Source organism: Oryx dammah, unplaced genomic scaffold (assembly GCF_014754425.2).
Source record: "Oryx dammah isolate SB20612 unplaced genomic scaffold, SCBI_Odam_1.1 HiC_scaffold_29, whole genome shotgun sequence".
NCBI lineage: Eukaryota > Metazoa > Chordata > Mammalia > Artiodactyla > Bovidae > Oryx > Oryx dammah.
This window is the reverse complement of record NW_024070213.1, coordinates 58,245,727-58,267,342: the sequence shown is the minus strand read 5'-3', so window position 1 is coordinate 58,267,342 and position 21,616 is coordinate 58,245,727. Positions and strand designations below refer to the sequence as shown.

Genomic DNA, 21,616 nt, shown 5'->3' with positions numbered 1-21,616 from the left:
AAAATCTATGAACAAAGTTTATTTCAATACATCTGAAATATTCTGACTGTGATGATAAAGGAACTACTAAAAATGAGACGTACTTAGGCCAGCCAGAAATAAAATGTATCTTCAGTTCAGTCAGTTCAGTCGCTCAGTCGTGTCCGACTCTTTGCCACTACATGAAACGCAGCACGCCAGGCCTCCCTGTCCATCACCAACTCCCGGAGTTTACTCAGACTCACGTCCATCGAGTCTGTGATGCCATCCAGCCATCTCATCCTCTGTCGTCCCCTTCTCCTCCTGCCCCCAATCCCTCCCAGCATCAGAGTCTTTTCCAATGAGTCAACTCTTCGCATGAGGTGGCCAAAGTATTGGAGTTTCAGATTTAGCATCATTCCTTCCAAAGAAATCCCAGGATTGATCTCCTTCAGAATGGACTGGTTGGATCTCCTTGCAGTCCAAGGGACCCTCAAGAGTCTTCTCCAACACCACAGTTCAAAAGCATCAATTCTTTAGCACTCAACCTTCTTCACAGTTCAACTCTCACATCCATACACAACCACAGGAAAAACCACAGCCTTGACTAGACAGACCTTAGAGTTCAACAAATGTGGAAATAGCTACAACCAATACATTGAGGTACTACTGCTCAACCTAATTTAACACTTGAGAAAGTTGTGTTGTCTACCCAAGATCTCCTTTTTCTTTTCATTCTCTTGGAATATATTTCTTTGGTTCCACTGGTAGAGGCACTCTGGGAATAGCATATGCATTATCCAAGTGTGTTATGATGGCAGAAAGTGAAGAGGAACCAAAAAGCCTCTTGATGAAAGTAAAAGAGGAGAGTGAAAAAGTTGGCTTAAAGCTCAACATTCAGAAAACGAAGATCATGGCATCCAGTCCCATCACTTCATGGGAAATAGATGGAGAAACAGTGGAAACAGTGTCAGACTTTATTTTTGGGGCTCCAAAATCACTGCAGATGGTGACTGCAGCCATGAAATTAAAAGACGCTTACTCCTTGGAAGAAAAGTTATGATCAACCTAGATAGCATATTCAAAAGCAGAGACATTACTTTGCTGACTAAGGTCCATCTAGTCAAGGCTATGGTTTTTCCAGTAGTCATGTATGGACGTGAGAGTTGGACCTTCTTTTTCATATTCTTTTCCATTATGATTTATCACAGGACCATGAATATAGTGCCCAGTGCTATAAAGTAGCTTCCTGTTTATCCACCCTGTATATAATAGCTTGTATCTGCTAGCCCCAAACTGTCACTCCTTCCCTCCCCCACACCCACTTGGCATCCCAAGTCTGTTCTCTCTGTCTGTGAGTCTGTTTCTGTTTCATACATAAGTTCATTTGTGTTATATTTTTTTTAACTAAAAAATTTTTTACTGGAGTATAGTTGATTTACAACATTGTGTTTCAGGTATACAGGAAAATGAATCAGTTATATATAGGTGTGTGTTATATATATATATATCCAGCATATATATATATACCTCCAGCATTGCAAGCAGATTCTGCTACAAATTATTGCTACTTTTCTTTAGAGGAACTAAACTATCATTATAAGTCTCAGTTTATCAGGTTTGGTCTTGGAATGCCCAAGGCCTATATGTAATTTCACCCAACTCTGGCTAGTCCTGGTCGACAAATTCCAGGACTCAGGAGACCAAAGACATTTAGGGAACCTCATCAAACATTCACGTGCATCACAAGATGATGTGGACTGGTCAGTTCTCTCCGGAGTAAGGATCTCAGAGCACTTCCTTGCACCCACATGCAAGGATTGGGATGAACCTCCCGGGGTCTGAAAGATGCCAGCCCAGCAAATATTTCTGCACACAGAAAAAGTCAAGGAACTGTCATTTTGAGAATTACTAAAAATAGTTGTAAATCATTACCTAGACCATTTGAAACAAGAAATCCTTTCTCAGCGATACAACTGTTACTGTTCAAGCTTGAAAGATCACCCACTATTTGATGCTTGTGAAAAATGTGCAAGTGAAACTAGGTCTTCACTGGGGGAAAAAAAACAGAAAAAGGAAACTTTAGTAACAAGTTAAACAAAGCTCTTGTTTGGTACACAAACATAAACTAGATAAAGAGCAGGAAAATGGGATTATGTATTTAAGGCTTAGTTGAAGAAGAGTGGTATCTGGCTGTGTAACTGGGAAATGAGAATTCAACTTTAACAACAAATCTACAAACCCTAATTATACAAGAGTTATACCTTGGCATTTTGGATAGTCTATGAATTTCATAAACCCCTCCATTATACTGAGAGTACATTTCTCCGTTGATGTCAAAAGTTTCTTACTATATCCCATACAGGGAGGGAATCATACAAACTTTGAATAAGAAATTTAAGGGATTACTAGAACAGCTTGCTCATGAATACCTGTATACTTTGGTGACAAATATGATATATTAGAGGTAAATAGGCAACAGAAGAGAAAATACTGCTCCTTCATATGTAAGGCTATAAGAATCTATGTGGGAACAAAATGAGGAAAGTATTATCTTTCAAATTTGTCATTGTAAGATACCCATCTTGCTTAGAAAAACTCATTTTTAATTGTTCTCGGGGGGCAGAAGGCCCTCTAGTAGTCAGCAAACGCAGACTTGAGGAAATTGTCCATGGCAGGAGGTTGTGAGACTCTGGCCATTGGCAATGTTGAGCATAAGGGTTGGACAATCGCTTATCAAGATAGTGTAGAATATTTAAACATTAAATGGAAGATTGGCTTTGACAACTTTTAAGGTCCTTCTAGTCTTAAGGTGATCAGTCCTGGGTGTTCTTTGGAATGAATGATGCTAAAGCTGAAACTCCAGTACTTTGGCCACCTCATGCGAAGAGTTGACTCATTGGAAAAGACTCTGATGCTGGGAGGGATTGGGGGCAGGAGGAAAAGGGGACGGCAGAGGATGAGACGGCTGGATGGCATGACCGACTCGATGGACATGGGTTTGGGTGAACTCCAGGAGTTGGTGATGGACAGGGATTGGACATGTGCTGCGATTCATGGGGCTGCAAAGATCGGACACGACTGAGCGACTGAACTGAACTGAACTGAGTCTTAAGATTCTATGATTCTAAGGCCTGCATCTGTGTATTGTGAATACTGCCTGGTTGGAGGCAACCATAATCCTTTCTGAGCTACCAAATAAGCCTTAAATGTCATATGGCAGGGTCCTATTACCATTTCACCAAGAGTGTTTCCAAATGATGTGAAAGTCAAATAAGGGAGAGTTAGGAGAATATCTCTCCTTTTTAGCAGGCACTACCTGATGTGGCAGAAATGAAAAAGTAAATGTTAATAGTCTGAAGATGGATTTGCATATGTTGATAATAACTGTACCAAAACTAAAATAAGTTTCATTCTTTCTGATTTTTCTCCTACTGTTTTCCTCCTTCTGTACTGCATTTTCCCCTTTGCTTATGAGAAAAGTAATCAGACTGTCATTCTAGCACCTGCCTTCCAAATAAAGGTGTATTTCATCATCCACAGACATTCACCATAATGGAAATACCAAAGCAAATAATAAATATGGTTAAAGCTTTGGAAGACTCAAATTAACTGAATTCTTTTATGAATATCTGATAAAATTTGCTTCCCAGCTGCTCTCCAAGAAAGAAAGAACCAACTATTGCTCAAGTCCTACTAAAATTTATAATGAAAGTTAGTGGAAAAAAAAAAGATTTTACAGCCAAGTATTCAGAAATTCTTCAATTTCATCAATTGGGTACTTTCCTTGAGCTCCTGTGCCATTATTGTTTACATATATATGATTTTATTTTCTTTCTTTACCATTCAACTTTGAATTTCAATGGAAAATGAATATCCTTTCATACCATCATTGGAACCTTAAAAAATATTTGTGAAAAGAGAATACAAACAGTGCCTATTCTATGATCCTAAGAAAACTGCCCACTTAAAGGCAGCTATGGCAATTCACAGACCTTCATTTAGCTCTGATAAATGATTTACAAAAGTGGAACAATGCTTTGCAGCAACTTTAGAAAAGATGTAAAGGCAAAAATACTGATTTAATTGCTAAAGAGATAGTATGTCCCTTTTAGAGAAAAGGATTAGCTTCCAAATGAATGAACTTCTTATGTATGAAAAGAGATACATTCTAATAATGGGCTAGCCTGTTAGAACCTGCTCCTCTTAAGCAGGACAAAAACAGGCACAACAATGCTACAACACAAACCCTTAAATAGAAAGCATTGTGAGGAAAACATGCCTTTTCATTAACAAATAAAATCTTTCTCTACCCCTATTAAAGGTATGCATATTTCAGTTTAACAGAAGTGGGAGTTCTATGGTGAATATGTAGCACAATAATTGAGTTTGGTAAAAGGAGGCTTGAAACATAGAGTTAGAATGGAGTAAAATAAGTTGAAGACTGAATATTTCAAACCTTTGCCCAATAATATATATATTGCAGGATTGTAAGCAGTGGAAAAGCTCTACAATCTATTCTTTGGTCTATACTTGAACACTAGAGAAAACAGGTCTTGTAAGAAAGCATGAGCAATAAAAAAGATAGGTATAGGGCAGAAACAATTATGATTAAAGAATGAAAATCAGCCACAGGAGACATCTCTCTTCCCAGTCAGCCTGTTGCCTGAAATTCTTCCTATCAGGACTCATTCCTTTAGGCCCTGAATATCATTTTAGGTTCAAGAGCTCCCTACAAAAAGGGACTTAAGCTCAGAAAGAATAAATCCTTAAATTATTAGCAGCAAACATATCAGCAGGGATTATAACCATCTGTTCTCAATTCTAGAACTGTACTTAGAGTTGGCCTAAAGAAGGAAGTAGCTTTTTGGTGGAGGGAAAGGGAACATCTAAAGAAGAGAGGGGAGCCAAAGATAAACTGTGCCTACTTCACTAAGGTGCCAAGAACCTTGCTCTGGCTGACAAACCTGGAAAAAATGCATGCAGCCAATGCAAATTTCATAACAAAACTGCATTTAAGTACACTGTATGGTAATCATGTGTTTATATACATCTCTCTGATAGATTGTAAGCTCTTGCAGGGAAGAAACAATGGCTTAACTTTCTTTGAATTTCCATTAACTGGCATATAATAGGTTTTCAATTGACATGTGTTAATTTTTTTCATTCAGCCAATGTATATTCAATGGAACATGGAAAACCTTAGTTATTGAGTTTAGTTCCATTTTTAAAACTTCTCAAGAAGAGAGGGTGCTAATTATTCATTTGAAGTGGGAATGGGATACTTTTGTTTGTCCCCAAGCAGGATTTGGGGCAGAACAGGGTTGAAAGATATTCAGCTTTGTCCAGAGCACTTTTGGACAAGTCACACTGGTAAATATGATGCTATGTAGAGAGTTACTGTAAGCCCAAGGCATAAGGTTAGTCAGGGAGGGAAATGAGAACAATAAAGATGAAGATGATGATGATAAATAATAAAAATAATAGTAGTAGTTAATATTGATTAGCACTTACTACGTACCAGGTGCTGTTCTAGGCACTGTATAAATATTAATTCATCGGATTTACATAAGAACCCATAGTATTTTAGTTGCTAAGCCGTGTCCAACTCTTGCGACCCCATGGACTATAGTCCACCAGGATCCTCTGTCTATGGGATTTCCCAAGCAAGAATACTGGAGTGGGTTGCCATTTTCTTCTTCAGGAGATCTTCCCAACCCAGGGATTGAACCCAGGTCTCCCACATTGCAGGCAGATTCTTTACTAGCTGAGCTACAAGGGAAGCCCAAGAATATGGGAGTGGGTAGCCTATCCCTTCTCTAGGGGATCTTCCCGACCCAGGAATCAAACCTAGGGTCTCCTGCATTGCAGGCAGATTCTTCACTGCCTTAACTTAGAAACTCCCCTGAATAAATATGCAAATGGAGATAACAGGGAAGTATGCAAATAAATTCTAATTAAAGATTGGCTCTTTGTGAATAGCCTCTCTTTTGTTATCTGTTCTCCCTAATAGATATGATTTGGTAAGGATAGATAATAATATTGTGTAGTGTGATGGCTGTTACAGTTAGTTAATTTATAAAGAATGGTAAGTCAAAAAAAAAAAAAAGAATGGTAAGTCAAACACTGTACATAACCTAATGATCCAGGTCAAAGTTAAGATTCAGGTTGTTGGCTTATTTCCATGTTTTTTTTATGTACAAAACTTTGTATCCCCCAAAGCTTTGATTTGTATATCTAAATGGCAGTTTTCCTGTGCCACTGTGCATGCTATTTATAAGGAGAAAGCAGTAGCTGAGGTACTATTCGGAAGCATGAATCCACATACACAGAATTTCCAAATGCTACTAGACTTATGTATTCCCAATTGTGGACATTAATTTTAAGATTTCTTAAAGATGTATTTCAGTAGACCTTTGTTTTGTAGTACGACAGCTAGAACTGAGAACTAATTAAAATCAAGTGTTGTGGTTTATCTTTCAACATACCACATGGCCCTTGCTGAGAAATTAGATGATTGGTCAAAACAAAGCAAAACATACAAAATCAAACCTTCCAAACCCAGTATCTGCAGAAAAGAAGGCAGAAACTTCTCCAGGACAGAGAAAAGCTTTTTAGACCTTCCAAATCAATTTCAAAATACTTTTGAGTTAAAAACTGTTAAGAAAGTAACCTATTTTAAAAGCCAAGTGAAAGATTTTAAAATATCCCCATTGTTTTAAAAATGTACTATTAGCTCAACTGTGTTTTTTGTAAGTGAGCACTTTAGTTTAAATTTTGGGTTCTTCAGTAAATTTTAGGTACAATTTTCCTCTTAGCTTTCAGAGTGATGATTTCCTAGAATAAAGAAAATCTCTCTTTGTGAGTCCAGGGATAGGGACTACTTTTATTTATAACCATGGGCAGGACCAATGCAGGATCTTTTGGAAAACCACATTATTAGAATACTTTTCTTTGCATTTTTCTCTAATTAACTAATAATATTCTTTCTATTGGATAAAATTGTGATAAACTTTGAAATGCACCTGCCCCCCATAAAGAGAGACTAAGTGTTCTGGCTAACATACTTTCCTAGATTATATCTGCTTTTTTTTCCTGTGGTCATGTATGGATGTGAGTTGGACTGTGAAGAAGACTGAGTGCCGAAGAATTAATGCTTTCAAACTGTGGTGTTGGAGAAGACTCTTGAGAGTCCCTTGGACTGCAAGGAGATCCAACCAGTCCATTCTGAAGGAGATCAGCCCTGGGATTTCTTTGGAAGGAATGATGCTAAAGCTGAAGCTCCAGTATTTTGGCCACCTCATGCAAAGAGTTGACTCATTGGAAAAGACTCTGATGCTGGGAGGGATTGGGGGCAGGAGGAGAAGGGGACAACCAAGGATGAGATGGCTGGATGGCATCACGGACTCGATGGATGTGACTCTGAGTGAACTCCGGGAGATGGTGATGGACAGGGAGGCCTGGCGTGCTGCGATTCATGGGGTTGCAGAGTCGGACACGACTGAGTGACTGAACGGAACTGAACTGAACAGTTGCTTTACAATGTTGTATTCATTTCAGGTGTACACCAAAGTGATTCAATTATATATAAATATATATATATTCTTTTTCAAATTATTTTCCATTATAGATTATTACAAGATATTAGATATAGTTCCCTGTGCTATATAGGAGGTTCTTGTTATCTGTTTTATATATAGAATTTGTATCTGTTAGCCCAAAACTCCTAATCTATCCCTCCCCTACTTTTCCTTTGGTAACCATAAATCATATGTCTGTGAGTCTGTTTCTGTTTTGTGAATAAGTTCATTTGTATCTTTTTTTATATTCCACATATAAGCAATATTATATTGTATTTGTCTTTTTCTGACTTATTTCACTTAATATGATAATCTCTAGGTCCATCCATGTTGCTGCAAATGGCATCATTTTATTCTTTTTTATGACTGAGTAATATTTTATTGCATATATATATATATATATATACACACACACACACATATATACACACCACATCTTTATCCATTCATCTGTTGATGGACATTTAGGTTGCTTCCATCTCTTGACTGTTGTAAATACTGCAGCTATGAACACTGGGGTGCATGTATCTTTTTGAATTAGAATTTTCATCTTTTTTGGATACATGCCCAGAAGTAGGATTACTGGTTCATATGGTAAGTATATTTTTAGTTTTTTAATGAACCTCCATACTGTTTTCTATAGTAGCTGCACCAATTTACATTCCCACCAATAGTGTAGGAGGGTTCCCTTTTCTCCACATCCTCTCCAGCATTTATTGTAGACATTTTAATGACGGCCATTCTAACTGCTGTGAGATAATACCTCATTGCAGTTTGATTTGCATTCTCTAATAATTACTGATGCTGAGCATCTTTTCATGTGCTGTTGGCCATCTGTGTATTTTCTTTGGAGAAATGTCTACTTAGGTCTTCTGTCCATATCTGCATTTTATTATCACTGAACTATTTCACAACTCCATAAGCTGTAGAAAATTAACGACAATACAAATAGTTATTCTCCACAGAAATGCAAGTCAGTTGTGTCTGACATTGCAGTTGAACAATTCTTATCATATTGACCTGTTTTGCACCTCTTTGTAAATATATTTATTTGCCAATGTATGTGTGGTTTTTTAAATTTTTCTTTGAAGCAGTAGTAAGGTCTTACTGTCCCCTTATTAATTTTACTGAGTTAAGTAAAATTGTTGACACATATTTATTTTATATCTATGTGAATCATGACTTTACTCTTTAAAAGAATATCCTTTAATATTGCCATTTCTTATCTTCCACGTTACCTAAAGTTCTTCCATGTAGACTACTTAAGAATATACTTCTAAAAGTGGAATTTCAACATGCTATATGTAGTTAAATGGGTTTTGAATGTCTCATATCTTTACAAGATTAATTCTACTAGCTTTGTTTTTTTCCGTTTCATCAGGCATTTCAACTCTCCTATGGAGGCTGTAATAAATATTTCAGCCATAAAAGAGCAAATAGCATTAAACTAAAAACTGTGATGTCTAGGAGGTTTATGAAGATTACATTTAGATAAAATCAAACTATTACCAATTTAGGTGATTTTTTTTTTCTATCCTTGCTTCATTATATAGAACTATCTCTTATTGCTTTTTTGTTTTCAATGAGCTTTACGTATTATTTCTGACTATGGGCTTTTAAAAATGATATCTGTCCAACAGACTTACTTATTTGGATAAATCCTACAAATGAAAGTTACATGCATAATCTGGTTTCAGATTTGCATGTATACAATGAAAATAAAGCAAGGCACTCTGATTTTAAGACATTTATTTTGGTGTATCTATGGAATTACGTCAAAATGTCAAATTAGCTCCTTTTCTACAGTTATACAATTTCTTCAAGGTGCAGAGCAGGATTGAAGATTGACAAATATCATTCTTGCTGCAGTTCTTGTTTATAGGCAGACTTTGACTTAACTAAAAGACTATATATGAAACTATCTTAGTGTACAGATTAGACATTTGAAATCTGTTTCAAGCCAGATTGCTACCTGGTTACTGTGTTGAGTTACTGGAACAGTTGCTACATAGCCATGTGATCCACTTCATCTCTGTTCTTCATTTGATCTCAGTTAAGTCTTGTTTTCATAAGTTCACTTTGCACTTATCTTTTTATATTTAAGCTTTTCCAGGCTCGCAAGGCAAGTCAGTGGCAAAACAGGGAACAAAACTCCCAAGAGAATCCAAAAATATTAGAGGCTTCCATCTTAGAACAGTGATGTCATCAGGAAGATTTTTTTTTTTCCTTCCCACAAACACCTAAAATAACTTCTTAGGATAAACTTTCTTGAGGGGTAAAAAGGATAATTTCTAATTTTTATCTACTTAATATGAATAATTTTAGAAAGAGCAAAAGTGGAGTTAACAATATATAACTTCTATGCTGTTAAAACTATTAACACAACAACTATCAGACAAGATCCTGAGAAACTAAGTGAAGGGAAGTACTAGGAGAACTCATTTTGTAAACAACTTATCTGTCAAGCAGCATTTGACACCAGAATGAAGGAAGGTCTTGTGGGGTTTTGTTCAGTGTCTTTTAGGATTTAGATGGGTTTTTATAATTAGTAGAAGACCAGGTAAATTCTATTAGAAATGCTGTGGGGGATTATTTAGTACTTTTCACTTGCTCAATGTGTTCACATAGCTTCTGGTTATTTTAAAGAAAATTCCTTGTCACAGACTATTTTGCATTCTCTTACAATTTTAATTCATTCTACTTCACATTTCTCACTGTTTTTCCTCTTTTCTTGACAGTTCTGTTTAACTGTCACTCAGTATTCTATACAGTGCAGAGGGTGTTACAAAAGTTGACTTGTTTAAGATAAATGAGCCCCTGATTGTCGTACAAGAAGCCAATTGCTAGGGCATGTTTTCTTCCATAGTCTTTTTTTGTTAAATTAATTCATTCAGATGCTTCTTTTCACATTGGAAAATTGCTTGTTTCTAGGTGAACCATGTAAAACATAGTCTTCATTACTGAATATGTTCATGTGAATGATCAAGGTGGAAATACTAATATATTAAAACTTATGCTTATTTGATAACTCTATCAGAATGTCATTACCAAATCTGTGATCATTTGTACACATCCAGAAACAACAACTGCAGCTACTGAAAGAACTGGTTTTCTTCAATACCCATCCATCCAAAGCTATTGCTTTTTAAAACAGTCCCAGCTAATGACTGGAACTTGAAAAGAAATATATTCATTTTATAAAGTTCCTTTATAACCAGCCATAGGTTGGTTTGTTTTTTAGCTTTTGATTTTTTCTTACTGCGATTATATTCACATAACATAAAATGTATCATTTTAACTATTTTAAAGTATACAATCCAGTAGTTTCTAGTATATGCAAAAAAATTATGCAATCATTGCCATTATCTCATTCCAAGGCATTCCCATTACTCCAAAAAGAAAATCTGTGTCCATTAAGCAGTTACTGCCCATTCCTCCCTAAGCTCCAACTCCTAGCAACCACTAACCTACTTTGTCTTTACGGATTTGTCTTTCCTGGACATTTCATATAAAAGGATTAATACAGGGCCTTTTGTGTCCGGCTTCTCTCACTCAGCATAATGTTTTCAAGGTTCAGTCTCGTTGTAGCATGTATCAGTACTGCATTCTTTTTTATGGTTGGATAATACTCTGTTGTATGGATATACCACATTTGTTTGTTCATTCATCAGGTGATAAACACTGGGTTGTTTCCACCTTTTGGCAAAAATAATGCAACTATGAATATTCAGGTACAAGGTTTTATGTTGACATCTGTTTTCCATTCACTTGGGCAGATACTAAAGAGTAGAACTGCTGGGTCATAAAATTAATCTATGCTAAACTATCTGAGGACCTGCCAGACAGCAGCAGCACCATTTAACATTCTTGCCCGCAGTGTGTGAGGGTTCCAATTTCTCTTCATCCTCATCAAAACTTATTATGTCTTTTTCATTATAGTCATTCTAACAGATGTGAAGAAGTATTTCATTGTAGTTTTGATTTGCATTTTCCTAATGACTAAGAATTTCAAACATCTTTTCATGGGCTTATTAGGCATTTTCATATCTTCTTTGGAAAAATATCTGTTTAAACCTTTGCCCATTTTTAAATTGGGTTCTTTTCTTAGCATTATGTGGATAAATGTGACATAAAGAGAATAAACTTTGGAATTAGATACATGGGGTTTCCAATCCCTGCTCTCAGTAACCTTGGATAAATTCCTTAATAACAAGCCACAGTGTCCTACCTATAAATAGTACTGGCTCCATGTATTTGAGAATTAAAAGAGAAAATGTGTGTAGATGTGTGACACAGTCAATCAAGAGCAGTCATTATTATTGATAATTTTTAACATTATCTGAAATGAATCCCTTATTTTTAAAATGCTATTGATTAATTCATTCATATATTAACTGGTGATATTTTGAACCCACTATGTGTTTGATATTTTTATTATTCCATCATCTGCCATTAAAGAATCAGAGAGTTTAGCAGATAGGAAAAGTTGAATATGTAAGCAAATGATACGGTGAAACAAATATTTTAATTGCGAGAGGTACAGGGAACTCTTGGAGGTCTGAGGAATGATGGGGCTTTGTGTCTAGGCCACTAATAACCTATTTGTTTGAAAAAAAAAATAGGTTGTAATTCTTTGCTTCACCTGTTAGTGAAGTTAAGTGCCAAAACAGAACCCCACAGAGTGAAATTCCCTTTTTATTACCTATGAGAACTGGCAAATGAGAATTAGAGGCTAAATATACTACAATTATGATCTTTAGCCCTTATTCAGAATAATGGAAATACTAGGATCCCATGTTTTCTTTAATCTCAATGCCTACTCAGGCCTTATCTGGGAAACAATGAAATCAATGCCCTTCAGGAATTCTGAGAGCTGACTGAGCCAGCTAAGTTACATGCCTGGTACTTACGCCCTTAGAGATGCAAAAATAGAAGGCCAAGGACACTTGGTCAGTGTTTACTTTTACAAATTTAATAATTGTATATATAAAATATTTACTAGTGGAAAAATAATGATTTTTCCATTTCCATTTTTGAAACTACAATATATTATAGTTTTTGAAGCCATAATTTTCTCTGCTTTTTCTATCTAGAGACCTAGAGCAAAAAGTTAAAAGGTACCAAAATTTCATCTTATTAAGAATTAACTAATACTATACTGTTTCTATACTCCCACACATGTACTATTTTATTCTATTAAATATTTACATAGCTAAGATATAATATGACTGTAGTTCCAGTTATAGTATTAAGGTTTTGAATGCCAAGACTAAGACACTTTGCTTTTCTCACTATTTGAAATGACTCTGAAGTTTCTCCACCTTGCAGAATAATTATTATATATATATCATATATTATATATATGACTATATATATATACACATACATACACACATGTGTGTATGCATGTATATTTTACCTTTGTGTATTTGGTCACTAAAATTCACCTCATAAGAGGGAACAGGACTTCAATTACAACTTATCTTCTACTGAATGTAATTGTTTTAAGACAAATTGAAGTACATTTCCAGCTCTTACAAAATTGGCAAGACACAAGTGAAATACCACAGAGATACGAGACCTGGGGCTGTGAACCAGAAGTCAGATATCTGTAACTTCAGCTTCTTTCCATGTAGCTTCGCCCTCCACTCACTCCATTATATTAAAAATTGAACAGGGAGACTAGGCTTTCCAGACACACAGATCTAATCTAGGCTTCCAACTATCTATGAGATGGACCTTCTAAATGCTACAGCACTGAAAAGGAGTTAGTCTTAAGAAAATTTGCAAAGTGATATGTTAAACTCATTTTTGTACCTTTACAATACTCAAAGTATGTCCTAAATATACATGTGATTCACTTTCTTCAAAGCATATTCATGAAAAGTTGAATGTACAAAATATAGTATTTGGAGAATCAACCTTATTTTCCTATTGGCTTGTATTTTATTTTCAGAGATGTCAGCTCTCACACTAACATCTTAGCTTTCCAGTATTTTTATCCTTTAACCTCTCTGTTAAGCAGTCCAAAGCCCATAAACAAATACTTAAATGTTCTGGGGAAGCTTTGAAAGGAACTTCACAGGGAATCGCTTTCCTGAGTGCAAAAAATATTTTGTAACACCTCTAGTTCTTAAGTCTTCTGGTTTCCTAATCATCAAATAAAAAGAGTAATCTTAGGCAACGTTTGCCATTAAAAGAGAGTATGTCTTACTGTTTAGAGGGAAAATAAGGCTAGATTCGTTTCCAGTCTTATGGTCAAAACACCAACAATTTCCAACCATGAACATATTTTCCTGACTTGTCCTGCTACTAGGAAACACAAGGTAGTAATGAAGTATAAAGAACATTCTGTACACCTTCTATTATTATATCTGTAGTTACTCATTGCCAAGGGACTACTGGCAAAGCTATACCATACTAACATAGGAACACTGAAATAAGAACACTAAGATTTTGAAATGAGTTGAGAATAGTCTCACACTAACTGTGTCAAGTTGGCAGTTTCTGTTTTGTTAATATTAGGAACAACATTGTGTCCCCATTGGTGAGAGGATTACCCACTCCTCCATGTGACACATCAAATGCGTGAGGTTGCTGCTGCCTCTCATTAGCTGTAAAAATGATCTAGGGCTGGAGATGGAAGTGAAGAATGATAGGTCCAGAAATCCCTCTTTCTAGGAAAACCAAAGATACTCATCAAAGATGATTCACACACTGATTCACACACAGGTACTTCTAAATTATTTTCTTTGTAGATTTTCCAGATTTGTTTTTACTCTTTCTTCCCTTTGGACCATTTCACTAATGAACAGAAGAGAAGAGAGAACCAATGATAATTTTAGATTCAACATTAAAACGCAGATGACTTGGATAGATTACCTATTCCTATGAAAATAGTCTCTTTAGTGAAAGCTTTTTCCTTGTTAGCATATTGAGGGTAGAGGTGGGGTACAGTAATAAGAACTCTGAATGTAGAAATTACTATCACTGTGACTATAAGCAGGTAAATTAATCTCTCTGTACCTCAGTTTCCCTTATCTGTGAAACAGTATTGAAAATGCTCATCTTCCAGGACTGTAGTAAGGATCAAGGGGGAAAAAAGCATGGGAACAAGCTTTATAAAATATAAAAATGAAGAGCTTTTGGTGGTGGAAATAGTCTTTGCTCTCTTGTGTCATTCTCAGTTTATTTATTTATTTATTTATTTTTTGGCCATGCCACACTGACCTGCATCTTCTGCAGTAAAAGCACGGAGTCCTAACCACTAGACCACCAGAGAATTCCCTTTGCTCGATTTAGACTCCATGATCCATGATGATTATTAATTACTTGAGTCTGCCTCCACCTCTCTTGCCCTCATGTCTTCTATGCCCTTTTTGACTCTGTTCTTGACATATTATCAACCCTGTATTGATTAAATTTTTATAGTACAACAACAACAAAAAGGGATGGACGATGAATTTAACCTGAGCTCTACTCTTCATTAACTTTTGGGAAGTCAGTTAGCATTCCCAAGCCTCAGTTCCCCACCTAAGAAAGAAAGGGATGATGACACTTCACCCAGTTGTTGTGAAGATTAAGTTCAATAGCACCTGTACACAACAGCACAAAACCTGGCACACGGTAAGTGGGAACTATTATGAGCAGTATTTATAATCCATGATGATTATTTTTTTCTCTGCTGAGAACTCAGACCTGACACTAATTTACAAATGTTCATTTCCAAATATATGTGTGTGTTTGCTATAAAAATATTTTAAATTTTTGATTTAATATTCTCATTTAATAACCTTATTGTTTTTAAACCCTATGTTCTTTTCCTTAATACCTTGAAAAGCCAAGAGCTTTCAAGTTAATACATAGTCACAGTACAGCAAAGAATTTTTAAAAAGAATATAAAACTATGGCCTTGAATCTGTCCTGAATTTATAAAACATGACATATAAGAAGTACAAATATAAATATGTGAATAAAAGTATTCAGATTCAGAGGAGAACAATGTTTGTAATGACATTATCTGAGTGATTCTGCTACCTGACTGACACACCACAGCTAGTAGCTAAGTAATATCTTCCCCAAACCTCACTCTACGGTTCCACAAGTTTTGATGTTTACCTTCAGATTTAGAACACATTAGTCAAAACTCTTATAAAAAAGAGTTTCTGGTTACAAAAGAAAAATCCACCTTAACCTTAGTGTAACTCAAGGCATTTAAACAATTCTCCATAGCATTCTAAGACCTCTGTGTCATCCAATGAATGGTATTTTAGTAAAACAATGAAACATTCCATGTTCCTTCTTATTACTATCCATCATCCCACAGCTGTAAAATTGCCAACTGCTGGGAAAAAGGGAACTAAATCAGTCCTCCCCAGCTGCATAGAGAAAAAGCTTAAGATCTCCCTGCCACATCATTTCTGGGATCCCAGCAGGCTGGAATCAAAGTACCATTTTCCGTGACATAACACCCCTAGCTAGCCTTATAAACATGTCAAAAAGCACCTACTCTATGATTTATTCTTGTTGTTATTGAGAAAGAAGTGTCGGTGAGAGAAGTGGTAGAAAAGACAATACAAGATAACAATAGTGATGTAAATAGCGGCTACCGAATGTCACAGACTGGCTACCCTGTTTTTAAGCCTCACAATAACTGTGTAAGGTAGACACTGATTTCATTTCCTTAGGGAAAATTTTCTTGTTGCAGTGGCAGCAGACTCGCTGTTTTTCATAGAACATGATTTCTATAATATGATCTATTGATAAAACCCCTCAGCTATGGGAGGACAAACATTAATGTCAGAACTAGGGCTTCTCACGAAGCCTCTAATATGGGCTACTTCTTGTGCCAGATCCACAAAGGAACCCCCAACACCATAGAGTGCTTCCTTTAGAGCTTCCACAATATTACAGTGGAGTGATGGGCAGGTTTTGGGGGGCTCTGACTTTCTTACACATGTAAATTCTTAGAGAAAAACTGTAAATATAAGGCAGAGAAGGTAATGGCACCCCACTGCAGTACTCTTGCCTGGAGAATCCCATGGATGGAGGAGCCTGGTAGGCTGCAGTCCATGGGGTCACTAAGAGTCGGACACGACTGAGCGACTTCTCTTTCACTTTTCACTTTCATGCATTGGAGAAGGAAATGGCAACCCATTCCAGTATTCTTGCCTGGAGAATCCCAGAGATGGGGGAGCCTGGTGGGCTGCCGTCTATGGGGTTGCACAGAGTCAGACACGACTGAAGCGACTTAGCAGCAGCAGCAGTAAATATAAGGATGGGGAAAAATTTAGTTTAGAGCCACAAAGCCACCAATGTTTCTGCCCCATTTCACTATATGTTCTTTTTTGAGAAACACTGCTGAGTGTTAGCACTGTGGTTGAAAGAAATGATTCACTTACCACCATCCACCCTCCTATACCCTCCTTGTGACTCTCACAAGCTCAGAGGCTGAAGACAAGAAGGTTTTCTCTGTTCTCTGGCTGACTTTGTCATGTAGATGGAGAATTCCTTGGTTGGCCACTCCACCTACTTAGGTGGGTGTTAGACCTGTGAAATGAAACTTGCCAGTTTGGTCAGGGATGTGCCACCCATTGTGTGAGAAGCCCTCTTTCTTGAGGCTGGAGGCAAGTTGAATCTGAGCACTAATGACACAATTGGCCATGCCTTTCATTTCTTGCAACCATTGTTTTTTGCAAATCTGGGCTGGTCTCAGGGATTAAGGCAATCAGGACTCCACTGAGAATACTAGGATGGATCAAGATCTTCAAGTGCAATTCCACCCTTTTGGCTCCATCAGCATCTTTGTAGAACCATAGTGAAGGCTCCCACATGCTCACATGTAAGCATAGGACTTACGTAGGCATAGGACTATGTAACATTCTTGGCATAGGACTGGCAGAGATAAACACAAATGCCCTCTTTAATGAAGTGCTGCACAACCCAGACATCCTTGTTACCATCACCACTGGCAAAGCCCTTGATCATCTGGCTGAAGATTATATAGAATGGTTGTATTTTAAGACTTCTGCCATCAGCAGACCAGGTCAGAAAGGGGCACTGGGGTGGCTCTGCCTTGCTGTTGGTACCGATAACATCTTACTTCAAATCTGGATATTGAGGCCTGCAGTGGCACTGGGGCAGCAGTGGCTGAGGCTGAAGCACTGAAAATTGATGATGTCATACCAGCTAGTGTATAAAGATGCTTGCTTTTATTGAGGGGCCACAGCTAGGCCTGGCTGTCCTTGCCCTCAGAAGCACAGAGGGATCCCTCTGGAGAGATAGTCACAGTGGTCAGGTAGTCTGGGGAGCTGATATGATTGGTCTTTAGTTTGCAGTTTACCAGCCTTCATATCTTGACCAGCTTGTCCCAGGCACAGGAGACAGTGATGGGATTGTTGCTATTGAGTGAGAAGCACATGCACGACACCCCTCTCAGTGGCTCTCAGTGGCTCTCAGTGGCTCTCACTCTAGACAGTGTATTTGCAAATAACCAGAATATATAATAAAAACTTCCAGGATTTTCTCTTCAGCCTTAGAAAGTGTTTCTAGAATTGGCATAGGATTGGCAGAGATAATCTGCCAACTTGAAAGTTTATATTCAGAAGATTCACTTTAAAAAAAAAAAAAAAGAAAGAAGCTATTGCTTTTAAATGCATACCCATGAATGCTTTATAAGGCTCTTGAGAACTCTGGTAATTTAGTTTGGTTGATCAGAGTCATTCAAGTTGTCTCATAGGTCATGAGACAAATCAAATGTGGCCTATTCTGTGCCACTCATGTTTTGGGGACCTCTAAGCTTGTATCCGTCCTCAGGACTCTACTCTGAAATTATCCTGTAAGACTCAGGTTACAAGAGACAGTTGAAGAAACAAGAGGCCAGTGTTGTAGTCTGTTTGGGCTGCTAGAAGAAAGTACTATAGACTGGGTGGATTATAAAGGACAGAGATTTATTTCTCAGAGTTTTGAAGGCTGAACATCTGAGATCTGGGTGTCAGCCTGGTCAGGTACTGGTGAAAGACTTCTTCCAGGTTGCAGACTGCTCGCTGTGTCCTCACAGGATGGAAGGAGAGCTAGCAAGCTGTCTGGCTGCTTCTTTTCAGGGCACTAGTCCCATTCATGAGGGCTCCACTCTCATGACCTAATCACTTCCCAAAGGCTCCATCTCCATGTACCATCACACTGGAACTAAGGGCTCAACAGAAAAATTTGGGGGTGGGGACACAAACATTCAGTACATTGCAGCCTGCAGGCTCTCCTTTCACTAATGCACCTAAATATAATGGCAGAAAGTTACTAACATCTTACCTCATACAGACTTGTTTTCAGTCTGGTTGACATGTCTCTAGAATATCTAGGTTACTTTCTATTTGACTAATATCTGAACCCAATTAACTTAGGTATAAAAAATTATTTCATCATTTATTTGAAACAATATTGATTCAAAAACCCATTAATGAATAGAAACTAGTACATGTTTGTTGAATGAATATTGCACCTTCTTCCACTTGGGAGCCCCAGCTTCACTTCAAAGTAATAGCATGATTTCTACTCTTGTTACTTCCTGGCTGCTGTCCTAATCATTTCAGTTACCCCAATGCCACTCTGCACCCTGCCAACTCAGCCCAGCTAACAAGATTATCAGGCGGGCTAACTGGTTCATGGTCCCTGGTGGCCCTATCCTATATCAGAGCATGTCAACACTTTAGGTAACAAAGTAAGGATATTCTGAAGCCTTTTAAGTTTATTTATTTTTGATTTGGTCTGATTAGAAGTATCAGAAGAAAATATAAAATTAAAGAATCAGAATGCTCTCCTATTTCCCTATTCTCCATTCATGCCTCCACATGAATCCCAACATGGTACTTGATGTCTGAGACACTCTGTGTCTTTTTCGGAAGAAGATGAGGTGAGGACAAATGGTGACAGTAATTTACATCCTCTCCCTACTCCTATGTTGCTATCATTCAACCAAATACCTGCTGAACACCTTCTTCTGGCTCAGGTAACACACTAGATCCTGAAGATACAAAGATCACACAGTGCCTGTCCTCCTGGGAGATGCAAACAAGTAAAAGTTCACAGGAAAGTGCACTGAGAAGTGTGAGCCTAGAGGAAAGAGCATTTAAGTTTGCCTTAGGGTGAGAGGCCACTCTTAAGAGAGGAAAATTATTATTCATTCTACTGGCTGGCAAGCAGAAGATACCAGGAACTAAACTAAGGTTCTTGGAGAAGGCAGTGGCACCCTACTCCAGTACTCTTGCCTGGAAAATCCCATGGATGGAGGGGCCTGGTAGGCTGCAGTCCATGGGGTCGCTGAGAGTCGGACACGACTGAGTGACTTCCCTTTCACTTTTCACTTTCACGCACTGGAGAAGGAAATGGCAACCCACTCCAGTGTTCTTGCCTGGAGAATTCCAGGGACAGGGGAGCCTGGTGGTCTTCCATCTCTGGGCTCGCACAGAGTCGGACATGACTGAAGCAACTTAGCAGCAAACTAAGGTTCTTATTTTTTACACTCTAAAATCCATTTAACAATAGTACCCATTTACTGTCAAAGCTGGTTTCTATGTGATAATGCCACAAATATGATTATGCTAACCTCTCCTACTGCTCACCTTACACTTTATATCTGAAGGTCACGGTACTAAAATCTGGCATGAATGTTTTCCAAGGCATCTGGTTATCATGCTTGACTATAATTCAAAAATGGAAGATTAAAAAAAAAAAAACAAGTTACTAGGCATATCCTGGGATGACCATGGGGTTGGAGGAGTGAATCATCAGAGGAAGAAAGAAGAAGCACTATGCAAGCACAGACTCACTGTAAGAGAATTTAGACTATCTAAGGATTTTTTTCATAAGTGAGGACTTGTTTTACATACCACGTGGAATGCTCCAGGGGCCTTGACAGGTCTGAAGCCATCAATAGGTATGCACTGGTCAGCATGGCCGTTGCAGAAGCAGCTGCCCTTAACAATGAAATCATAGATTGCATAGTGTGTAAAATGTTGAGGCTTTGCATTCAGGTGGTTTCTCTGACAGGGACAAGACTGTCGTTTTAGCAGCTGCACACGGAGGTTGGTGATCTTCAGCTGCTCCTGCACCTTGGCACTGTAAGGGTTCTCCATATCATTCGGTGGTGACAAAGCTCTGAAAATAACCTGTAAAGAAAAAGAAAACACGGTGCATATACAGGACTGTGTGCAAACCTGAACCCTTTTGCCCCGTGTAGTCCTGCTTTGCTTTATACCTTTCATCATCTACAAATGATAAGATAAGAGGGTTTCAGACCTTGATCCTATCTGGGGAAGAGCTGCCCTATTATTTCAAGGAACAGATGTGCTGCCTGTTTGGATGTAGAAGTATAAACTGAGTAACAGCAGAAACCTGACTGTTGGGATAAAGGCAGCCATACAAAGATCTTGGGAGAAGAGCCTTCCAGGCAGAAGGAACAGCCAGTTTAAAGACCTTTAAGTAGAATCAAGCTTGGCTTATTCAAGGATGAACAACAAGATCAGTGTGATCAGAGTTCAGGGGACAAGGGGACAGTGTTTGGAGAGGAGGACAGAGCCCTTATATGACAGATTATGAATAGAGCACCCTTTAAAGACCATGGTAGAGTCATTCTAACTATAGTGGGAAGCCACTCGAAGGTAATAGGCAGAGAAGTGATGTGATCTGATTTGCATTTTTTAAAAAGGGAACTATTATAAACAGTGCTGCGATGAACATTGGGGTACATGTGTCTCTTTCAATTCTGGTTTCCTCAGTGTGTATGCCCAGCAGATGTCCATCAGCAGATGAATGGATAAGAAAGCTGTGGTACATATACACAATGGAGTATTACTCAGCCATTAAAAAGAATACATTTGAATCAGTTCTAATGAGGTGGATGAAACTGGAGCCGATTATACAGAGTGAAGTAAGCCAGAAAGAAAAACACCAATACAGTATACTAACACATATATATGGAATTTAGAAAGATGGTAATGATAACCCTGTATGCGAGACAGCAAAAGAGACACAGATGTATAGAACGGACTTTTGGACTCTGTGGGAGAGGGAGAGGGTGGGAT

General features: G+C 37.7%; 1 protein-coding gene across 5 annotated transcripts in view; it reads right to left on the bottom strand.

The window, feature by feature from the left end:
• The window catches only part of NTN4 (netrin 4), a 127,504-nt gene that overhangs the window by 60,308 nt on the left and 45,580 nt on the right, over positions 1-21,616 (bottom strand). For all 5 annotated transcript variants that reach the window (XM_040232792.1, XM_040232788.1, XM_040232789.1 and 2 more), the window contains exon 3: positions 20,423-20,701. In XM_040232792.1, the coding sequence (XP_040088726.1) occupies positions 20,423-20,701 (279 nt within the window). The remainder of the gene's footprint in view (positions 1-20,422; positions 20,702-21,616) is intronic.